This window comes from Mus caroli, unplaced genomic scaffold (genome assembly GCF_978045245.1).
Source record: "Mus caroli unplaced genomic scaffold, Mus_caroli_1 scaffold_1, whole genome shotgun sequence".
NCBI lineage: Eukaryota > Metazoa > Chordata > Mammalia > Rodentia > Muridae > Mus > Mus caroli.
This window is the reverse complement of record NW_028227256.1, coordinates 176,747,637-176,771,415: the sequence shown is the minus strand read 5'-3', so window position 1 is coordinate 176,771,415 and position 23,779 is coordinate 176,747,637. Positions and strand designations below refer to the sequence as shown.

The 23,779-nt window shown below is 44.8% G+C and overlaps 1 protein-coding gene across 8 annotated transcripts in view; it reads left to right on the top strand.

Moving 5' to 3' along the window:
- The window catches only part of Smyd3 (SET and MYND domain containing 3), a 580,304-nt gene that overhangs the window by 539,208 nt on the left and 17,317 nt on the right, over positions 1-23,779 (top strand). For all 8 annotated transcript variants that reach the window (XM_085843350.1, XM_021156846.3, XM_085843347.1 and 5 more), the window contains one exon: positions 20,882-20,990. In XM_085843350.1, coding sequence (XP_085699476.1) covers positions 20,882-20,990 — 109 coding nt within the window. The remainder of the gene's footprint in view (positions 1-20,881; positions 20,991-23,779) is intronic.

Sequence of the window (23,779 nt, the reverse complement as noted above, 5' to 3'; positions counted from 1 at the left end):
TGTGGATCGGCAGAAACTCTTGTTGGGATTTTGATAAGAATTGTTTGGCCTGGTGGAGTATTGCCAGTGACATCATGATCCAGTGCCCTTTCCCAGTGTTCTTTGACTCTCCGCATCAGATCTGTAAGTGGGCAGAGGATGAGTACACTCGGTGTAGAGCTAGTTCTTGTAGTCATATGTGCTCTTGTCTATTAGGAACTTATTGACTGGAATGGAATCTTCTGTTGAGTATATTGAAAAGCAAACATCCAAAATGCACTTCTGCCATAGCGCATTAGATATTAGCCCTGTCTTGTCATATTATTTGTCTCAGGGTTCGTATCAGTTTTCAGGCTGACACACCCAGCCTCCCAGTCTTCCCACTGCCCGCCTCTCTCTGCCTTGTTATTTCCCAGCAGTCACAGTCTGTGCCTAGAGTAAAGGTCCGAGTTGGTTGAGGAGAGAATGGGGCGAGAAGGTGGTAGGACTGCTGCAGAAGCCACTCCCACACAGCACTCAGTTGTGTGGATTCCTGCTTGGTCTAGACTTACATTTCTGCTTCAGGATTCAGAGGGTGGGAGGGGTCTTTCCCAGCACGCAGCCAGGCTGGTGAATTCATATTCTCATTGCACTCAGCAAAGCTGTAGTTGAGGAGACATCCTGGACTCAGGCATTAGACAGCCCCTCTGTCTGGTATTGGTCTGAGTTCTAATTTTCACTTATAAATCTTTCTTTAAATATTTAAAATCTGTGCTTGTGTCTTGGTGGATATTTTAATAGCTAGTTGGGAGTTCCGTAATGGAGCTAATGTGTCCGGTCCCATTGTAACTCTGAGTATACTGAATGATTGCTAATTTTGTCATATGTGGCCAGTCATACTCCCTGCTTGCAGTCCTTAAGGTAGGGCTGGGAGGGTAAGTCAGTGTAGAGCACTTGTCTGGTGCTCACAAGGATCGGAGTTCAGTTCCCAGCACCACCCAATAAGTAACAAAGTAAGTAAATACCAGATAGCAAGCTGTACGTACATTATACTTGAGGGAAAGAAGGAAGACATTGCCAGGGTTTCTCAAAACCATCAAATTTTACTCAGTCTTTGGACAAGGGGTATGGGCCCAGTGGATAAGGCACGTTCAATGTGAGGATGAAGACTGGAATTTGGATCCCCAGACCCACATATCTGGGTAGTCATGGCAACCCCTTCTAATCCTGTTCTAATCCCCTTCTAATCTCTGAAGACAGAGAAGATAGTCACCAGGCACACTAGCTATAAGAGTAGCCAAATCAGTGGGTTCTCCATTCATCAAGAGTCTCTGCCTTCTAGCAACCAAGGAAGACACCCTACACCTCGGCTTCATGCTTCCACATAAATGTTCATGTGCACAGATAAACATGCACATGTTCATGCACACACACATGCATAAACACACACACACTACCACCACCACCACACATACTCAAAAATAACAAAATCAAATAAGCTTGATTGTTTGCTTCTTCTGTGAAATGTTTAAATTTTTGAGTCATTTCCCTCTAGACAATGACAAAACACACATGGCTTCCAACAGGGGGACCCTTTACTGGAACATCCTCTCTCCCATATCACCTTTCTGCCCTTTAAAAACCATACTGCTTGCCGGCTGAGAGGGTGACTCAGGGAGTGAAGGTACAAGTCTAATGACACCAGGTTGACCCCTGATGCCCATGAGAAAGCCAGGTGCCACGGTGGTGTCCATGAGTGATCCCAGCGCTCTGTTGATGAGGCAGGAGGCAGGGACAGGAATGCACAAGCTCCTAGGCCGGCTAGCCTGGAGCATCCTATGCAGTAGTCACAAGCGACCCTAACGATAAAGGAAGCACTAGTCACATATGCGCTGTAACATACCAACCTGTGCACGCACGCGTACACACACACACACACACACACAAATAAATAAATAAATAAACAAACAAGCAAATACATTAATACATCAAAACACTGGCATGGTGTCTGCTGCATTATAGAAAACTGTTTAAAGTCTTACAAGTTGAAAGTATGAAGGAAAATAACTCATGACTCTAAACACTTCTCCAATCACAGAAGGATCTAGAGTGATTTTTAACCTCTAAGTAGGGGCTGGTTATATAGTGAAGCATATAAACTGTGTATACAATGCTGGGGTCTAAAGGGAGACATGCATATTGGGTTCTAGGGAGGGGCAGAAGTTAGCTGCTGCATCTCCCGGACCCTCTGCTCTGTCAGAGGAGCGTTCATTAGCAGACGGAAAAATAAAAGCTCTGAAGACTCAAGTATTGAAGTATTGGAAAGATATATTTCCTTTTATAAATCCTGTAGAACTCTGGGGAGATCATTAATAAGCCCACTCCTTTTAACTCTTTTTAAATTACTTGTTTTTGATGCAGAAGGCTAGGTTTTTATCACATAGAGAAATGTTACATTTTAAAAAGAATCCACTTTCATGCAAAATTGGGATATTACATGCATATTTTGAAGTCAGGACTGGTGGTTTGAATTCCATCCCAGCTACATGCTATGCGTGCGATCTCAGACTCTGGAAAATTGTGTACCACGGCTACTTAAAATTTAAAAGCAGCTACCTATTAAATGATTGTGCTCATTGATAACAGAGAATGGTGAATGTGAAATAATATGGCCCCGCTGTTGTCATCAATAAACTTTGTGGGTTTGCTGTCATTTAACCCTTCCCCTCCTCCTTCTGTATTAACTTCCCTCCCTCCCCCTCCCTCCTCCACAGATGGAGCCCCTTTCCCAACTTCCATTTCTTGTTTCATATCACCTTATCCTGCTACTCCCTCTCCTGCCCCCCATCAGGTCCCTTTTCACCTGGCTCTTGTAGTTAGCCCAGGTTATGCACTCGTACCTGAAGATTTGGAAATGGAAACCACAGAGAACATAGAGCGCCCGTCTTTCCTGGTCTAGCCTGCCTCACTTCTCACTCAGTGTAGTCTTTGCTAGTCCAGCCATTCACTGGAACATTCCTGATTTCAGTTTTCTTCTCAGCTGACTTGTGCATATGCACATTTTCACTCTCAGTTCATCCACCGAAGGCCATGTAGGCTGTTTCCGGTTCCTGGCTGTGGTGATTAGAGCAGCCATGAGTATGGCTGAGCGAGTATCCATGCAGTAGGATGGTGAGTCCTTCGGGCGTATGCCAAGGAGTGGTACAGCCAGTCCTGTGGTAGGTTTGTTGTAATCTTGAGGATTCCCCAGACCTGACTTCCAGACTGGCAGTACCTGCTTGTAGTCCCACCAACATGGGGTCACTTCTCCATATCCTCACACAGCACGGGTTCTCAGTTCTTTTCTTGATCTCAGCCATACTGACTGGGGCGAGATGAAACCTCAGAGATTTTAATTTGTATTTCCCTAGTTGCTAAGGTGGATTAATACTTTCTGAGATACTTCTCAGCCATATTTTTTTTATTTAACTAAGAATTCTTTTTTTAGATCCTCAGCCCATTTTTTTTTTAAAAAACTAGGTGAAGTCATCATATATAAATATATAAACAACAAACATGAACTCAGCTGGGTATGTGTGTGTGTACATATATATGTAATAATAAAAAAAATCAAAGAAAAAGAGATCGTTGATTTGAGAGGGAGATGAGGGGCATGAGAGGAGTTGGAGAAAGGAAAGTGGAAATGATCTAATTGTATAAAATTAATTAAATTAATTTATTTTTATTATCTTTTATACAATATTTTTTTACACATTGTATGAATTTATTCATATGAACATCCTGGCTAGGTAAATCCATAAAGAAAGAAGACAGGTCAGTGTTGCCTAAGTGTGGGGATAGAAGAGAGGATATGAGGAGCGTGGCTGCCACGGTTCCTTTAGAAGTGAAAGAACATTCTAAAGTTATATTACTTTGAGTAAGATAACTATTTAGCCATTCTTAAATGCAGGATATAAATGTCTTTACAACTCCAGAATGGTATACTTTAGAAAGAGTAAACCTGGGAGAGATGGCTGAACAGTTAGGTGAAGTGGAAATTTCTGTTTGTGTCCCATGATGCAGACGCACATGATGTTTTGCTGAGGTAAGACGTGATGTTTGGAGAGATATACAATATATTTTGATCATGTATTTTCCCCTCCCCCAGCTCCTCCTCAGTCCTCCCCACCCAGCTTCATGTTCTCTCTCTCTCAGGAAACAAAAATAGATAGATAGATAGATAGATAGATAGATAGATAGATAGATAGATAGGTAGACAGTAGACAAAATCTAATAAGACAAAAAAAATAACAAAGCAAAACAAAAAGTACTCAAAAATACATGGAGTCTATTAAATAAAAAAAGAGAGAGAAGATGGAACTGGACTTCTGTGCTGTAGGCTCAGGCACAGTGTGATGGCTCCCTCTTATAGAATATGAAATGGCTGATGACTTCTGTGCTGTAGGCTCAGGCACTGTGTGATAGCTCCCTCTTATAGAATATGAAATGGCTGGTGACTTCTGTGCTGTAGGCTCAGGCACTGTGTGATGGCTCCCTCTTATAGAAAATGAAATGGCTGGTGACTTCTGTGCTGTAGGCTCAGGCACAGTGTGATGGCTACTTCTTATAGAATATGAAATGACTGGTGACTTCTGTGCTGTAGGCTCAGGCACAGTGTGATAGCCCCCTCTTATCGAATATGAAATGGCTGGTTGGCAGAGAGAACTGTTGCAGACCGAGTCCTGCAGCAAGGAGCAAGTGACACTGGGCTTCCTTAGTGTTTTAAAACTACTCGACTCTTCCGGTCTGACCAGCACCGGGGTAGCTAGGGCGCAGGGTCATCTGACACCCGCCAGCTACCCACGACACCTGCCACATTATCTTGAGACTTCTGGTGAGTGGAACACAGCTTCTGCTCCAGTCCAATCGCGCGTGACCTGAGACTGCATTAGTTAGGGAAGCAGAAAACCTGCCTGAGTAGGGCCACAAGCCTCTTCCGGCCTGACCAGCACCGGAGTAGCTAGGGCGCAGGGTCAGCTGACACCCGCCAGCTACCCACGACACCCGCCACAGGATCTTAAGACTTCTGGTGAGTGGAACACAGCGTTTGCTCCAATCTTTAAACAGTGACAACGATAACAACTAACCCCAGAGATTACCAGATGGTGAAAGGTAAACGTAATAATCTTACTAACAGAAACCAAGACCACTCACCATCATCAAAACCCAGCACTTCCACTTCGCCCAGTCCAGGGCACCCCAACACACCAGAGAAGCTAGACCCGGATCTAAAAGCATATCTCATGATGATGGTAGAGGACATCAAGAAGGACTTTAATAACACACTTAAAGAAATACAGGAGAACACTGCTAAACAGGTAGAAGACATTAAAGAGGAAGCACAAAAATCCCTTAAAGAATTGCAGGAAAACCAGACCAAACAGGTGATGGAATTGAATAAAACCATCCAAGACCTAAAAAGGGAAGTAGAGACAATGAAGAAAACCCAAATTGAGGCAACGCTGGAGATAGAAACCCTAGGAAAAAAATCTGGAACCATAGATGCGAGCATCAGCAACAGAATACGAGAGATGGAAGAGAGAATCTCAGGTGCAGAAGACTCCATAGAGAACATCGGCACGACAATCAAAGAAAATACAAAATCCAAAAAGATCCTAACTCAAAACATCCAGGAAATCCAGGACAAAATGAGAAGACCTAACCTACAGATAATAGGAGTAGATGAGAATGAAGATTTTCAACTCAAAGGACCAGCAAATATCTTCAACAAAATTATAGAAGAAAACTTCCCAAACCTAAAGAAAGAGATGCCCATGAACATACAAGAAGCTTACAGAACTCCAAATAGACTGGACCAGAAAAGAAATTCCTTCTGACACATAATAATCAGAACAACAAATGCACTAAATAAAGATAGAATACTAAAAGCAGTAAGGGAAAAAGGTCAAGTAACATATAAAGGTAAGCCTATCAGAATTACACCGGATTTTTCACCAGAGACTATGAAAGCCAGAAGGGCCTGGACAGATGTTATACAGAAACTAAGAGAACACAATTTCCAGACCAGGCTACTATACCCAGCCAAACTCTCAATTAACATAGATGGAGAAACCAAAGTATTCCACGACAAAACCAAATTCACACATTATCTTTCCACGAATCCAGCCCTTCAAAGGATAATAACAGAAAAAAACCAATACAAGGACGGAAACCACGTCCTAGAAAAAGCAAGAAGGTAAGCCCTCAACAAACCTAAAAGAAGACAGCCACAAGAACAGAACACCAATTCTAACAACAAAAATAAAAGGAAGCAACAATTACTTCTCCCTAATATCTCTTAATATCAATGGACTCAACTCCCCAATAAAAAGACATAGACTAACAGACTGGCTACAGAAACAGGACCCAACATTTTGCTGCTTACAGGAAACTCATCTCAGAGAAAAAGATAGACACTACCTCAGAATGAAAGGCTGGAAAACAATTTTCCAAGCAAATGGTAGGAAGAAACAAGCTGGAGTAGCCATTATAATATCTGATAAGATTGACTTCCAACCCAAAGTCATCAAAAAAGACAAGGAAGGGCACTTCATTCTTGTCAAAGGTAAAATCCTCCAAGAGGAACTATCAATTCTGAATATCTATGCTCCAAATACAAGGCCAGCCACATTCATTAAAGATACTTTAGTAAAGCTCAAAGCACACATTGCACCTCACACAATAATAGTGGGAGACTTCAACACACCACTTTCACCAATTGACAGATCATGGAAGCAGAAACTAAACAGGGACACAGTGAAACTAACAGAGGTTATGAAACAAATCGATCTGACAGATATCTACAGAACCTTTTATCCTAAAACAAAAGGATATACCTTCTTCTCAGCACCTCACGGAACCTTCTCCAAAATTGACCACATAATTGGTCACAAAACAAGCCTCAACATATACAAAAATATTGAAATTGTCCCATGCATCCTATCAGATCACCATGGACTAAGACTGATATTCAATAACAAAATAAATAATAGAAAGCCAACACACACGTGGAAACTAAACAACACTCTTCTCAATGATACCTTGGTCAAGGAAGGAATAAAGAAAGAAATTAAGGACTTTCTGGAGTTTAATAAAAATGAAGCCACAACATACCCAAACTTATGGGACACATTGAAAGCATTTCTAAGAGGAAAACTCATAGCTCTGAGTGCCTCCAAAAAGAAACTAGAGAGAGCACACATTAGCAGCTTGACAACACACCTAAAAGCTCTAGAACAAAAGGAAGCAAATTCACCCAAGAGGAGTAGACGGCAAGAAATAATCAAACTCAGGGGTGAAATCAACCAAGTGGAAAAAAGAAGAACAATTCAAAGAATCAACCAATCGAGGAGCTGGTTCTTTGAGAAAATCAACAAGATAGATAAACCCTTAGCCAGACTCACTAGAGGGCATAGGGAAAGTATTCTAATTAACAAAATCAGAAATGAAAAGGGAGACATAACAACAGACCCTGAAGAAATCCAAAACACCATCAGATCCTTCTACAAAAGGCTATACTCAACAAAACTGGAGAACCTGGATGAAATGGACAAGTTTCTAGACAGATACCAGGTACCAAAGTTAAATCAAGATCAGGTTAATGATCTAAACAGTCCCATATCCCCTAAAGAAATAGAAGCAGTCATTAATAGTCTCCCAACCAAAAAAAGCCCAGGACCAGATGGGTTTAGTGCAGAGTTCTATCAAACCTTCAAAGAAGATCTAATCCCAGTTCTTCACAAACTATTCCACAAAATAGAATCAAAAGGTACTCTACCCAACTCATTCTATGAAGCCACAATTACTCTGATACCTAAACCACATAAAGACCCAACAAAAATAGAAAACTTCAGACCAATTTCCCTTATGAATATTGCCGCAAAAATCCTCAATAAAGTTCTCGCTAACCGAATTCAAGAACACATCAAAACAATCATCATTCCTGACCAAGTAGGTTTCATCCCAGGGATGCAAGGATGGTTCAATATACGAAAATCCATCAATGTAATCCATTATATAAACAAACTCAAAGACAAAAACCACATGATCATCTCGTTAGATGCTGAAAAAGCATTTGACAAAATCCAACACCCGTTCATGATGAAAGTCTTGGAAAGATCAGGAATTCAAGGCCCATACCAAACCATGATAAAAGCAATATACAGCAAACCAGTAGCCAACATCAAAATAAATGGTGAGAAGCTGGAAGAAATCCCACTAAAATCAGGGACTAGGACAAGGCTGCCCACTCTCTCACTACCTATTCAACATTGTACTTGAAGTCCTAGCCAGAGCAATTAGACAACAAAAGGAGATCAAGGGGATACAAATCGGAAAAGAAGAAGTCAAAATATCGCTTTTTGCAGATAATATGATAGTATACATAAGTGACCCTAAAAATTCCACCAGAGAACTCCTAAGCCTGATAAATAGCTTTGGTGAAGTAGCTGGATATAAAATTAACTCAAGCAAGTCAATGGCCTTTCTGTACACAAAGGATAAACAGGCAGAGAAGGAAATTAGGGAAACAACACCCTTCTCAATAGTCACAAACAATATAAAATACCTTGGCGTGACTCTAACTAAGGAAGTGAAAGATCTGTATGACAAGAACTTCAAGTCCCTGAAGAAAGAAATTAAAGAAGATCTCAGAAGATGGAAAGACCTCCCATGCTCATGGATTGGCAGGATCAACATTGTAAAAATGGCTATCTTACCAAAAGCAATCTACAGATTCAATGCAATCCCCATCAAAATTCCAACTCAATTCTTCAACGAATTAGAAAGGGCAATCTGCAAATTCATCTGGAACAACAAAAAACCTAGGATAGCAAAAACTCTTCTCAAGGATAAAAGAACCTCTGGTGGAATCACCATGCCTGACCTAAAGCTGTACTACAGAGCAATTGTGATAAAAACTGCATGGTACTGGTATAACGACAGACAAGTAGACCAATGGAACAGAATTGAAGACCCTGAGATCAACCCACATACCTATGGTCACTTGATCTTTGACAAGGGAGCAAAAACCATCCAGTGGAAAAAAGACAGCATTTTCAACAAATGGTGCTGGCACAACTGGCGGTTATCATGTAGAAGAATGTGAATTGATCCATTCCTATCTCCTTGTACCAAGGTCAAATCTAAGTGGATTAAGGAACTCCACATAAAACCAGAGACACTGAAACTTATAGAGGAGAAAGTAGGGAAAAGCCTCAAAGATATGGGTACAGGGGAAAAATTCCTGAATAGAACAGCAAAGGCTTGTGCTGTAAGATCGAGAATTGATAAATGGGACCTCATAAAGTTGCAAAGCTTCTGCAAGGCAAAAGACACCATCAATAAGACAAAAAGACCACCAACAGATTGGGAAAGGATCTTTACCTATCCTAAATAAGATAGGGGACTAATATCCAATATATATAAAGAACTCAAGAAGGTGGACCCCAGAAAATCAAATAACCCCGTTAAAAAATGGGGCTCAGAACTGAACAAAGAATTCTCACCTGAGGAATACCAAATGGCAGAGAAGCACCTGAAAAAATGTTCAATATCCTTAATCATCAGGGAAATGCAACTCAAAACAACCCTGAGATTCCACCTCACACCAGTCAGAATGGCTAAGATCAAAAATTCAGGTGACAGCAGATGCTGGCGAGGATGTGGAGAAAGAGGAACACTCCTTCATTGTTGGTGGGATTGCAAGCTGGTACAACCACTCTGGAAATCAGTTTGGCGGTTCCTCAGAAAATTGGACATGATACTACCAGAGGATCCAGCAATACCTCTCCTGGGCATATATGCAGAAGATGTTCCAACCGGTAAGAAGGACACATGCTCCACTATGTTCATAGCAGCCTTATTTATAATAGCCAGAAGCTGGAAAGAACCCAGATGCCCCTCAACAGAGGAATGGATACAGAAAATGTGGTACATTTACACAATGGAGTACTACTCAGCTATTAAAAGGAATGAATTTATGAAATTCCTAGGCAAATGGATGGGTCTGGAGGGCATCATCCTGAGTGAGGTAACATATTCACAAAGGAACTCACACAATATGTACTCACTGATAAGTGGATATTAGCCCAAAAACTTAGGATACCCAAGATATAAGATACAATTTGTTAAACGCATGAAACTCAAGAAGAACGAAGACCAAAGTGAGGACACTGTGCCCCTTCTTGGAATTGGGAACAAAACTCCCATGGAAAGAGTTACAGAGATAAAGTTTGGAGCTGTGAAGAAAGGATGGACCATCTAAAGACTGCCATATCCAGGGATCCATCCCATAATCAGCTTCCAAACACTGACACCATTGCATACACAAAAGCTTGACACTAGCAAGCTTTTGCTGAAAGGACCCAGATATAGCTGTCTCTTGTGAGACAATGCCGGGGCCTAGCAAACACAGAAGTGGATGCTCACAGTCAGCTATTGGATGGATCACAGGGCCCCCAATGGAGGAGCTAGAGAAAGTACCCAAGGAGCTAAAGGGAACTGCAACCCCATAGGTGGAACGTTATTATGAACTAACCAGTACCCCAGAGCTCTTGACTCTAGCTGTATTTGTATCACAAGATGGCCTAGTCGGCCATCACTGGAAAGAGAGGCCCATTGGACTTGCCAACTTTATATGCCCCAGTACAGGGGAATGCCAGGGCCAAGGGGTGGGGGTGGTGGGTGGGGGACTGGGGGGGAGTGTATTGGGGACTTTTTGGATAGCATTGGAAATGTAATTGAGGAAAATACCTAATAAAAAAAATAAAAATAAATGAATAAAAAAAAAAAACTACTCGTGCTGCTTAGGATCAGACTGTGACTGTAGTAAGTTCGTCCCATAGAAGAAAACGGCAGACTGGTGCTCATCAGAGAGTAGAAAGGAAAGGAGGAGAGATAGGTTAGGAAAGTGAGGATCAATACACAATAAGAAAGGAGTCATTAGTTCTTGGTTCCTGAATTACTAGACTTCATGTAAACTAAATATGACCACGTGTGCTCTTTTCCAAGACAGCCAGAAGACCTTGATGGTTCCTGACATATAGATGCTAAGTGTCGGAGGATATAGGGGTGTTCTTTTTATTTCTTCATTACATCATGTACAGGTATTGAATCATTGTGTTGTGTACCCTAAATCTGTACTATTTGTTTGTAGTTGGTACCTGCTGCCTGATCCAGCTCTAGGCAGCTGCACAGATGCAGAGTTCTTTCCAGGAACTTCATGTGATGTAATCATACAATGTGGAACTTAGGGTTACTGTTCCTGGGCTGCAACACCGTGACCTAAGCAAACATGGGGAGGATCATGACCCCAGGAAGTCAGCCCAGGAACACAAGCAGGGCAGGAACCTGGAGGCAGGAGCTCATGCAGAGGCCAGGGAGGGTGCTGCTTACTGGCTTGCTTCCCCTGGCTTGCTCAGCCTCTTTCTTATAGGACCAGCCCAGGGATAGCACCACCCACAATGGGCTGAGCCCTCTTCCATCAATCCCTAATTAAGAAAATGCCTTGTAGGCTTGCCTAATCCCCGTCTTAAAGATGAGTTTTCTTACCTGAGATCCCCTTTTCTCAGATGACTCTAACTTTTGTCACGTTAACATAAAACGTGCCAGCACACAATGCAAACTCGCATCTGCCTTTTTCTTTCACTCAGCATCACAGCACAGAGGGTTGTCCATATGTATCCCAGCTATTGATTCCTGCCCACTGCTGATCAGGGAGGGTTTCCTGTTAGATCCCATTGGGTTTGGCAGACTTGCTCTTCTCTCTGTCAGCCACACAATCTTACCATCCTACTTGCTTCTTAGGGAATCCCTCTACTACTGTCTCCTAGCACTTACTGCATATATAACAGACTTCCACATTTTACATCATTTTCCAAGAAGGAGTAAGTGTGGTCCCTAACCTGCTCTCAGACCTGAACCAGAACGCAAAGTTTCACAAATTTGAATAGATTCAAATAAACATTTTCTAAAATCCCAGAAAACAAACATTCAAACTCTGCTCACAAGCTCTTCCATAGAAAGTGATGTCAGAGCGGTACAGTCGTGTGGGTGTTCAGATCCCAAGGGCTTCTGTGGTTATGCTCGACCTCAGAGTGGCCTTTGTTGTTGCCAGTATAATAAGGAAGAACAGGGTAGAGAACTAGGGAAGAGGTCCTGGTAAACCTCCCCTTCCCATGTTTACTTCAGAATTTAATAGTTTACAGTCACTGTGTAATTCGTTATCATGGTTGGTCTTTTAAAAACATTTACAGACATTCCTCAGACATTTCATATCTTAAAATGGCACCATAAGATCTGAAACCTGCAAAGGACAGACAAAGGACCATCCTGCCACCATTAGTTTGGAGTATTAACCAGAAAGCTACTAAGGTGAATTGAAATGCCATCCTGTTTGCTGGGGGAATCCATCGGTTTGTGGGGCAGTTTTCCTGCTTTGTGTCACGGTGTTAGTGGGTGGGGATGGGGGATAGGAGGAGCAGGTTTGGCCAAGGGGAGAGGAAACCAGTACATTTGGTGAGACAGGGAGCACATTCGAGGTGGTTTAACCCCACACAAATACAGACAGAGCAGTGGGCTCTTGGCTCTCCGTTCATGTTCTATAAAGAAATATCAAATCCCAGATCCTTGGGAAGACTTGCTAATTTCTATTTTTATTTGTCTGTTTTGTTTTATCTTTTGAAATTCCTTTAAAAAGAAAAAAGAATTATTTATTTATTTTATGTATGTGAATGCACTGTAGCTGTCTTCAGACCCACCAGAAGATGGCATCAGATCCCCTCACAGATGGTTGTGAGCCACCATGTGGTTGCTGGGAATTGAACTCAAGACCTGAAAAAGTAGTCATTGCTCTCAACTGCTGAGCCATCTCTCCAGCCCCCAAATTCCCTCTTTTTTTTTTTTAATTTGAGAATCTTATGCATGCATACAATATGTTTTGATCCAATCCATCCCTCTATTCCCCACTTCCAATTTCTCTCCAATTCACCCCACCCCCAAGCTCCTCCCCACCTCACGAGCTCTGGTTTTAAACCCGTTGAGGCCACTTTACGTGAGCTTCTGTGAGCACGGGTGTGGGACTGTCTGCTGGAATATGGGTAAGCACTCCAGGATCACATCCCTGAAGAAAACTCACTCCACCGGCAGCCATCACTTGCCAGTAGCTCCTGGGCAAGCGGTGGGACCTTGTGAGCCTTTCCCCTTTCTGCGCTAAGGCTTGGTTGGTTTGCTTTTGCACAGGTCTGGAGCCTGCAGTTAAACAGCCACTGAGCTCATATGTGCAGCAGTGGCCCTGTGGGACCTGGCAAATGGTGTTTTGATTCAGATGTCACCTCTGGTTCCTACAGTCTTTCTGCCCCCTCTTACACAATGATCATTCATTCTCTCTCTCTCTCTCTCTCTCTCTCTCTCTCTCTCTCTCTCTCTCTCTCTCTCTCTCTCCCTCCCTCCCTCCCTCCCTCCCTCTCCGCCTCCCCCTCCCCCTTCCCATGCCCCTTCCCCTCCCCCTTCTCTCTCTAACTCTGTGGCAATGTCAAGTGATTTCCCACGTCTTACAAACTACCTACCACATACTTATCAGCCCTAAGAATGCAGGCATTTGTGTTTGAACATTGTTGCACGCATTCCCAGGCCTGGCCTGTCACTTTTTTATACCTGGGCAAAGGTGATGTGACAGAGTTACTGAGCTGCTTCAGCCCAGGTCTCTGTCTCCTTCGTTCTAATTTACAGCTTCCCCAGATAAGTCTCTTCCGTTTAGATTAAATAAAAAGATTTTTCGGGTTCTCAGTATCTAATTAGAGAGTCATCTCAACAGTGGATCCTACCCATACGGTTCCTAATCATCAGAACTGTGAGGTAAAAGAAAGCCCCCACCTTTTGGGCAAGGTGTGAGAAACATGAAATGTGAGATGTATTATTTTTGTGCGCAAAAATGGTCCCGCTTACTAATTTTACGGAGTAAAAGAAACCCAAGAAAGTCTTCATTGTAATGTTGTCAGGTCTAGTTACAGTGAGGGCTCTGTGAACGTTCTCATACTAAGGCAAGGGCACAGAGGCGACAGAGACACATTGGACCTTCTGTGCTGCGTGGGACACTGGTAGCACATGTCACAGACACAGGGAATCAGGGGTTTGAGGCATGAGCAGGAATCACAGCTGAACTCCTCGCCACTGTTGGAGTTGTGGGTGGAGGGGACACGGGGCAGGGTCAATCCACTTGGGGATTAGTAGCTTTCTGGGCTAACAGTATGGGTTACATGAGGTCATTGGGCAGTGTGGTCTGTCTTTCCTCTCCGGCTCTTTCCTGTTGGGGGTAGGGGACAACAAAAAATTTTATTTGTTACAAATCAAAGCTTCCCTGTCACACAGGCATAAATAAGTTCCATACAACAGCTGCTTTACATTATACAGAGCCTGGGGAGCAGAGGAGGAGTCTGTGACTTCTCAGAGAGCCTCGTCCCTGGTCCCCATGGTGCTTGCTGAGTCCTGAAGCCAAGTCTCTCAGGGTTGAGGGCAAGCTGCAGCTTCTGCCTTTTAGCTGCAGGGTCAGTGTCTGGAAGAGCGTGAAGTCCGCCTCTCTCATTGTGTCTGCCTTTCCATTTAAGGTTCAGAATGTCATAAAACCCCAGCACCCTTGGAGACTTGATGTGGTGACAGGGCTCTGCTCCTCCCTCCCTCCCTCCCTCCCTCCCTCCCTCCCTCCCTCCCTCCCTCCCTCTCTCCCCTCTTTTCTTCTTTGTAAAAGGTAGAGTTTTAATAACTGCTTTTGATGCCAAGTTATCAAACTCACAAAATAATGAGAAATGTCTTTGGGGTGGTATTGTCTAAATGCTCGTTTTTATATAGCACATGTGCCGCACTTCTTCAGGGTATATGACTTGCACTCCAAAGGCTTCTGGGATGGCCACCATCTTCCCTCCCAGCTCTTGAATTGGTGAATTGTCCTCATGGTGCTGTGGATTTGAATCTATGTCTTGCTGTCATTTAATATTTGTGAGGTTTCTTAGGGTTGATGTATCAGACCTTGCTCTGCCCACTTCTCCGTTCTCTCCTGTGAGATTCCAGCTAGCCTGCATTCCCCTTCTATGAATGACGATAAATACACTCCTCTGGCCTGCTTCCAGTTCAAGACCCAGAGCCAGGAGTAATCTTAGCTTAAATTATTGCATTATCACTTCCAGAGTTTCTATTGCCAGTTTTTATGTGATTTTGATCTTTGCTAATATTCTTTCTTGTTATTTAAATTTTCAAACATACTTTTTTTTTTTTTTTTTTTTTTTGAGACAGGGTCTCTCTGCATAGCCCTGGCTGTCCTGAATCTAGCTCTGTAGACCAGAATGGCCTCATACTCACAGAGATCCCCCTGCCTCTGCCTCTTGAGTATTGAGATTAAAGGTGTACACCACCACACCTGGCTTATTATAGTTCTTTCAAAAGTCTCTCGGAACCTAAATATTGTAGTACAAAAGTTCTGTTTCACATCTGCGTTTCCTTTCTCTCAGTTTTCTGACAGTTCCCTTCTCCGGCACCTGGTTATAGTTCTGCTGGACACAGAGCATTGTACAGAGAAATTAAAGAGATGACGGGGCTTTGCATGGCGCTGTGCTACTCACAGAAGTATCTCTTTGCTGCTAGCCATCAAGGCAAAAACAGATCACCTTAATTCAGGCAAGGCATATATTAAGTGACTCGTCCTGGGTAGGGGCCACTCTGTTCTCGCTCGACTACACGATTCCGAGGTTGTAGCCCTTTGGGGGCCACTGAGGAAAGTCTGGGGTTCACTCTCACACCTCCTACTTTTTGGGTCCTCGGTGTAGGTTGCTGAGCATCCTTGTCCTTGAGGCCACCGGAGCTGTTGCTCAGCTACTTGGCCTTCCTGGCCCTGGCTCTCTTTTCAAAGCATCCCAGGGCAAAGTGGCTCCTCACACAAGGTACACACCCTCAAGCTTCCAGTCTTTTCTACAGTCATGAGTCTTTAGGAGTCTACAGCTTCCTTCCATGGTCTGTCTTACCTTCACACGGGGTCTCAAAAATATTTTCATCATTTTGCCTTGTTTGTAGCATGAGTCAGTCCAAAGCAAGCTAACCCACCATTGCTGGGAAAATGGATTCTGCTGAAGATATTTAAGTCACATCTCAGACATTACATCATTTAATATAAAACAGGCGGACAGTTCCTTACAGCTTCAGTGTTAAGATCTCCTTCAGTATCTGAGAAGGGCCTTTTTTTACTACTCCCCTACTTGAATCAGGATGCATCAGGCCTATGTGTTTGTTACATCTCTTAAGTCTCTTTAAATCTCAACTGTCCATCCCCACCACGCTGCTCCCCCAACCCCCATCTCTTTCTTTTCCTGCTGTGACCTGTGAAGGACCTGGTGCCGAGGTCCTGTGGATTCCCACACCCTGAACTTAGCCCGATGCTTCTACGCATTCCTTTATCACCCGTGTTTCCCATAAAATGGAATTTAATTTTATGAGCTCCATTAGATTCTGTTCTGGTTTGTTGGTTTCTGTTTGGTTTGGCAAGGATGCTGTATAGGTAAATGCAAAACAATTTCAGCCATATCCCTTCAGACAGTACTCAATGTCTGGTTTCCCATGTCAGTGACTGGGCAGTGCATTCATCTTGGGACAGCCTAACCTGCCACTGGAAGATTCTCCACCATCCTGTCCTCTGCCAGCTTTGCCTGACTATACATTTTCCCCCAGACTAGATTTTTCAGGAGTTGCAAACCTCTTTTTCCCAAGCCCCATCTATTCCAGATTTCTCAGCTAACATCCATACAGCTAGGTCTGTGTATTCGTTGGGAGATGCGACTCCAACAAGCAGGTGAAGCTCTCACTTTAGGACCAGCAAATGCTTTGACTTTAGGCTTTGCAAACAAGCCCAAGCACTGTCTCTTCCTGCCCTGTAAAATGTCAAAGCTTTGCTACCTCTGAGGCAGAGTCAGTGTGGCTCTATCAAATGGAGAGCACTGGGCACAGAGCAAAGGTCCTGCCAGTGAAGGCTTCTCTTTGTGCCTTTTGAATTCTCATGTAGTCCAATTCCCTGACCCTCAGCCTCTGCTGAATCCTGAGAGCAGCAAGACCATATGTGCCTATTGGTGGAACTAAAGCTACTATACACGCCTCTCCACAGCCACCCACACCCTGTGCAGATGCATTGCCCCCATGTACACAGCACCAGGGCAGCTTTTCCATCCTAGGCCCAGCCTTCTGGGATATGAGATGGCTCGCCTTGTCCCGATGGAAAGAAGAATTGCCCTGTCAGATGGTTGTGGTGTTATATGACTCTCATATGTGTCTTTGTGGAGGTGTTTCTGAATCGGGGGTGAGGGTGGGGTCACCTGTGACTGCTGTCTCCCAGCAGGTCCCGAGATCCTGTTGAATGAACTCTGACCTTGTTTGTCTCAGATCCTTCTTTTTTAAGGATTTGAGACAGCAGCCACTGTCTTTGACACCTGGGCCTTTCGCCCCCGCCCCTACTTCTCTGTGTTTCCTACCTGGTGATGTATTTTCCTTTCCATCAATAGAGTGTCACCTGATAGGAAGACTTGGGAACTAGATATATCTGCAGTGGGTAGCCTGGCCGGAGGGCACCTCCCCTCCATATCTGCATCCAGCCTCCCCTACTATCGGTAGAATAACCCACCCCTTTCCATGCCCCACATCCCATCCTCTCCTCAGTCCAAACCAGCCCACTCTTGCAGTTCCTCAAGTCACTGTGGTCCCACCTCCTGTGTTGGGAGTGGGGAGGGATACCCACGCTCCTCTTTGCGTTGTGACTCAATCCTCATTTCTTCAACTTGGCTCCGTGTTCGCCAAGGATAAGAATACACCTTGGACTTGTGCAGAGGTCTGCAAACACTGGACTCCCCTAGCTTTGACACCCCAGCTCCCTGTTCCACACCAGAACAGGTTCCACCTCAGGTTCTCTGTGCATCCCTGATTGACATCTGATAACCCAGTAGGTGAAGAAAACCAGCAGACTCCCCCATTCTCTCATTACTTCCCTTTGCAGGTTGATGGGAAGGCCACATCCTAAGTGGGCCACCCAGCAGGCGTGAGCCTTCCCCAGAACTCCTTTGGGGTGCTGCTCCAACCAGCAAGCATGAGTCTGATTCCACATATCAGCTGGGAGGCCTCTAGGAACAAAAGTCTCCAGCAGCCTCTTACTGAGAGTCAGCGCACTGAAGTTGTGTGTGGGCGTCCCCCACCTCCCATAGGAGCCTCCCGCTCACCCTCCACTCAGGTTTTAATCTTCCCGTGACCGAGGCAGGTACCCGTCACGGCGTAATTATGCACCACTTTCTCTGCTATCACAGAACCAGATTTTCTTCCCTTCTGCTCACTGACATGACAGACACCCACTTAGCAGAGAGATTATTAGTATAAAATTACTTTTTGGCCTTTAAATTTAACTATACCATATTCACAGCAATAAAATAAAATCCCCAATCCAGGTGTGCTTTTCAGGGAACGTGTCCGGGGCAATTACCTTCTGATGATGGCATCCTGCACTTAAGCCTTTTGTCTGAGGATCGGGAAATCATTTCCATCCAACTCCGTAATGATGTTCATTCTGTAAGGGACAAGAGGTGAAGTGACTGACCTCATAGCGTACATCAGAGATGAAGGAGCCTGGGGACCCAGGTGTCTGCTGCTTTGTTCTCCACCTTCTCCCTTTCTGGGTCTTTAAAGAGGCATGGTCCGCCTCCCGTGGCACAGTGCTTGCCCCCAGGTCAGCAATCTTCCTTTTTAAGAGCATGAATGAATAGGTTCCTATATTGCGTTTCACAGAGAGGAGCTGAATCAGAGGAGTGGGGTGCTGAAGATCTGTTACACGGGAGGGCTTAAGTATGGATTCAGTGGGCTCAGTTAAAGGGCAGCCGAAGCTGAGCCACACAGGGCTAGCATTATCTAGGTAAGCACCTGAACTGTCTCTGTGGCCATGGGACAAAGGCAGGTCCTCCCGTCTTCACATCAGGAGTATGTCCTGGTTGTACTCCCTGGTTGTCTAAAGACATACCTACCCATCCTTCCATTCCAAGTTCTTGGGAGCCAGCTTACCCCATTTCTCCAAGCCACCCAGCCACCAGTTTGTTCTCTCCATCAACCACTGTGTCACTTTCTCCCTCCACTCTGGTCAACAAATTTGAACTGAATATGTATGGCTCGAAGGATTCGGGCACAGGGCACAAAAGCACTCTCCTTCCCATATTGTTATTTTTGCTCTTGTATGAATATTTATCTGTGTCTAGTGGGATCATTGGGTCCTGATGGAAATGCTCATGTCTTTCCAGTGTGGTATTTGCCTCTCGAGTCTGACCATAACCCTGCATGGGCATCGGAAGCTCAGTATTTGCTTAGAGCAGCAGTTCTCAACCTGTGAGTCAGAACCCCTTTGGCAGACCTCTATCTCCCCCAAATATTTGCATTACAGTTCATAACAGTAGCAAAATCACAGTTATGAAGTAGCAATGACAATAGCTCCATGTTTGGGGGTCTCTACAACATGAGGAAGTGTATTAAATGGTTGCAGCATTAGGAAGGTTGAGAACCACTGTCCTGGAACCTGTAGGAGATAGAAGAGACAATAGTGTGGGATCCAAAATGAAACGATGCAGCATTGAGCCCTTATTCTCCAATCTACCACCACATCCCTCCTATGCTATATGCCTATGATAGTATTAATTGGCAACTTGATAGGTAGGAGATAGGCCTCTGGGCACACCTGTATGAGGATGCCTAAAGGTTAGCCTCTGAGAAGGTCTGAGGGTAATTGTCTTGACTGTGTTGATGTGGGAAGAAGACCTCTTAATAATGGGCAGGGTCATCTCCCTGGACCAGATTAGAGAGGGCCAGCTGAACATTAGCATGTATGATTTAATACTCTCCTCTTCTGACTGTGGATGGGCATAGCATTGCCAATTCTCTTAAACTCCTGCCACTACAAATCCCTGCCACAATGGGCTGTCGCCTGGAACTGTCAGTCAAATAAACCCTTTCTCCTTTAAGTTACTTTTGCCAGGATATTTTATTACAGAAATGGGGCAGGGGGTGGGGGGGACAAAAACAGGACAATGTGAAAGGTCTCAAGAATGAGTCGTGTTCCTTCTGTGTGCTGGCTACCATGGGAACACGCTACAGAGTGGGCACCTTAACCACTGGTGAGAGAAAGTAAGCACACAGGTGCTGTAGGAAAGGTGGACCACGATGGGCTCTACAACCAAGATTCAGTCGAGGGGCTTTGCAGCAGATGTGTGGCAGCATCTCTTTGGAATCAATAGAAATGCCCATCCCTCTAGCCAGCAAATGTATATTGAAAGTATCCAGGCAGGCCCCCAGTGCCTCTCCTCCAGAGGAGCGAGCCACCTGCCTGGATGGATGGTCACATGGCCATCTTGGTGACATCTCTTAGATAATTTGAGCCCTGTGCCCTCCCTGCTTGAGCTGTTCTTTGTCTGTGAGCCTGGGCAGCCCATGATTAAATGTCCCCATGTAGCATATCTCTTTCATTTATTCTACAAATACATACTGATGAAGCTGGGCTGATGTTGCAGCTTCATGGAAGAGGACCAGGAGCAGACCCATACTCCAGAACGCAGTGCAACATTCTCTCCATGTAAATGCACAGGGCCAGATGGATGGCTCTTCACCCTGCCCTAAATGCAGGAGGTATTCTGGGGATCTGAAGGAGGGTTATATATCATCTCGTCTCCATATTGGCTTCTAGATCACAAGCTGATTTCCCTTCAGGAGCTCATTAGCAGTCACCGGCAGCTCTTCCCCTGTGTCCTGGTCTTCCAGTGAAATACTGACCGTGAGGGTGAGAACTACCGTCACTACCGTCCGGCACTGATTGCCTTTTGGTCTCTTCCAGGATTTTTTTCCCTGGAAGCCATCCCGTCAGAGGTGTGCAAGTGATGAAAGTTGGCAAGCTGCAGCTCCATCAAGGCATGTTCCCCCAAGCCATGAAGAATCTGAGGCTGGTGAGTGTGCCAAGACTTGGGTTCGGCGCGGCGTACCTTCCTTTGGCTCTTGCCAGGCCTCTACTCGGTGATTGCTAAGCTCTGCTTTTAGTGTGTGAGCGCATACATGCCCAAGTGTGCTGGTAAATGTTTAACAGCCGTCTCTAAAAACATTTGTAACAGTTGCCAATTTCTGTGGGATAAATGTACCCAAATGATATTTGTTCTACACTGTCAGTATAGACTCAACCTGCTTATTTATTATGCGTGCTGGGCATGCACATGTGTGTGCAGGCGTGTGCACATGCATGAAGAGGCCAGAGATCAACTAGGTATCATTCCTCAAGAGCCATTCACTTTATTTGGGGAGACACGGGATCTTGCTGGCTTGAAGCTCACTGATTAGGCTAGACTGACTTCCCCAATGCGCATCAGAGACCTGACTATCTCCACTCTCCCAGCACTGGGAATTACAGGTCTGCTCCTCTAGCCCCAGCTTCTAACACGGGTCCTAGGGCTCGAACTCAGGTCCTCATGCTCACATGACAAACGCTTAACCTACCCAACTATTCCCCAGACCCCTGATCATTACAATTTTAACAGTCACTCCGGTGTGAGTCTCAGAACACCAGTACACATGTGCTCAAAAATCACCCTTTCCCCACATCCTCTGAGCACAGTGTCTCTTCTTGCGGGAGGTGAGACCTGCCCATCCGTCTGTAGTCTCTGGATCACTCCCCCTTCCCCTCCCCACTGCCAGGGCAGGCTCTTGTCAATACTGACTCTCTAACTCTGAGGTCTTTACAAAGCCATTTCCTCTACCTTAAATGTACTTCCCAGCTCAGAACTCTACTGGTCCTTCAGGGCTCAGCTCCAGTGTTTTTGTTATCTGGGTTCTTACAACTCTTTGCAAGTGCTGCCAGTGGAGAACATTCAACATTTTAGTGTGTGTGTGTGTGTGTGTGTGTGTGTGTGTGTGTTGGGGGGTACCCTTCCCAACCCCAGCAGCCTGGAACTCATCACTGTCATCCTTATAACTAGTTCAGCATCAGGCAAAATCCCAAAAATGTATTTGTTGTTGGAGAAATGGGAAGGGAAGGAGCAAGAGAGGTCAATACAATCTTAGCAGTGCGTTTTGGAAAATGAAATGGAGGGCCTGGGTTAGTGCTGGTTACTTTGCGAATGGGGCACGTAGTTCCACCCTCTTAAGGAGTCTCTCTGCCTGGAGCAGCCCAGGGCTCTCCTGGCCTAACCTTCCCACACTTCAGAACGTCCTCTTGCTGTGACATGGCAGTCATGTGCCTATCTGGCCCCTGTACTGGTGGGTCATAGGAGACCTAGACTATAGGCTTTCTCGGGGAGCCTTTGATACCTGAAGAGGGTCTTCTGGGCCCCAATACTCTTGTGTCAGAGAGTTGTGGTAGAATGATCAAGCACTGCAGTGAGGCTTCCCAGGGAGTGTCTAAAGGGACAAGAAAGGTGATAAATGCCTAAAGGATTTCTAACGCCAACTTGTATAGAACACTAGCCACATTGTCTCTAATTGACAGCAGCCATCAGCCAGTGGGAACAACTGGGGCTTCCTGAAGGTCCGCATCTCTTCTTTCTCTTTCTCCTGCATCTTCCCCAAATGAATGTTAGGACAACCTCCTGCAGTCTCACGAAGGCTGCCCCTTCTCTTATCTGGTCAAGTACATGACAACCAGTCCATCCATCGAGACAAATGACACTTACCATGTTCTGCTCTGTGAAGGTTTAAGTTAAAAAATTGTAATATATCAAAAGCAAGAGAAGTGTTTCTAGTCCTGTTTGGAAAATGAAACGTCAAGGTGGATATGTGCAAAAACCTCTCCTCAAGACACAGCCAGTTCTGATATATTCTGCTTAATTCACCACGAGTTGTTGATTAAATGCTGCTGCTACTCTGAGTAAGACCCAGTAATACTGTCCTTTCAGTTTACTGGAGGAGACAAACATGTGAAAAGGTTTTATAATCTACACTGAGATGCAAGGCTCCTCCCTTCTCTCAACTGTCTCATTTAAGTAGAAGATGCTTTCTGGAAACACAGCATCTAGAATTGCCTTCAAGCCTAGTTGAATTCCCGAATATGATTTTAGAAGAAAGGTGGGTGTCTTAGCTAGGGTTTTACTGCTGTGAACAGACACCATGACTAAGGCAACTCTTTAAGGACAACAACAGTTCATTGGGGTTGGCGTACAGGTTCAGAGTTTCAGTCTATTATCATCAAGGAGGGAGCATGGCAGCATCCAGGTAGGCATGGCGCAGGAGGAGCTGAGAGCTCTACAGCTTCATCTGAAGGCTGCTAGCAGAATACTGGCTTCCAGGAAGCTAGGATGAGGGTCTTAAAGCCCACACCCACAGTGACACACCTATTCCAACAAGGCTACACCTACTCCAACAAGGCCAAACCTACCCCAACAAGGTCACATCTACTCCAATAAAGTCACACCTACTTCAACAGGGCCTACCTAGTGGGGGGACTATGAGAGCAAGTTTGGCTCCCTTCCACACTTGGCCGGGGACTGAATCCCTGCCTTCTTTGTAGAGCTTCAACCTGGGCATCAAACACCCTCAGCTGCAAAGACAACCCTTAGATGACACGGTGTGGGCCTATGGGTGGTGTGGCTTTTGTGGAAGATGCAGGCCATGACCAGGACCCTCTGATGCTTGTCATGTGGCCCGTGACACCTCTTGCCCTTAGTCTATTGAAGTGGAAACTGTCCTCTGTCTCCCTGCCCTCATCTTGTGAGCTTACCACACATCACCCTGAAGCTTCTGTTGGAAATCT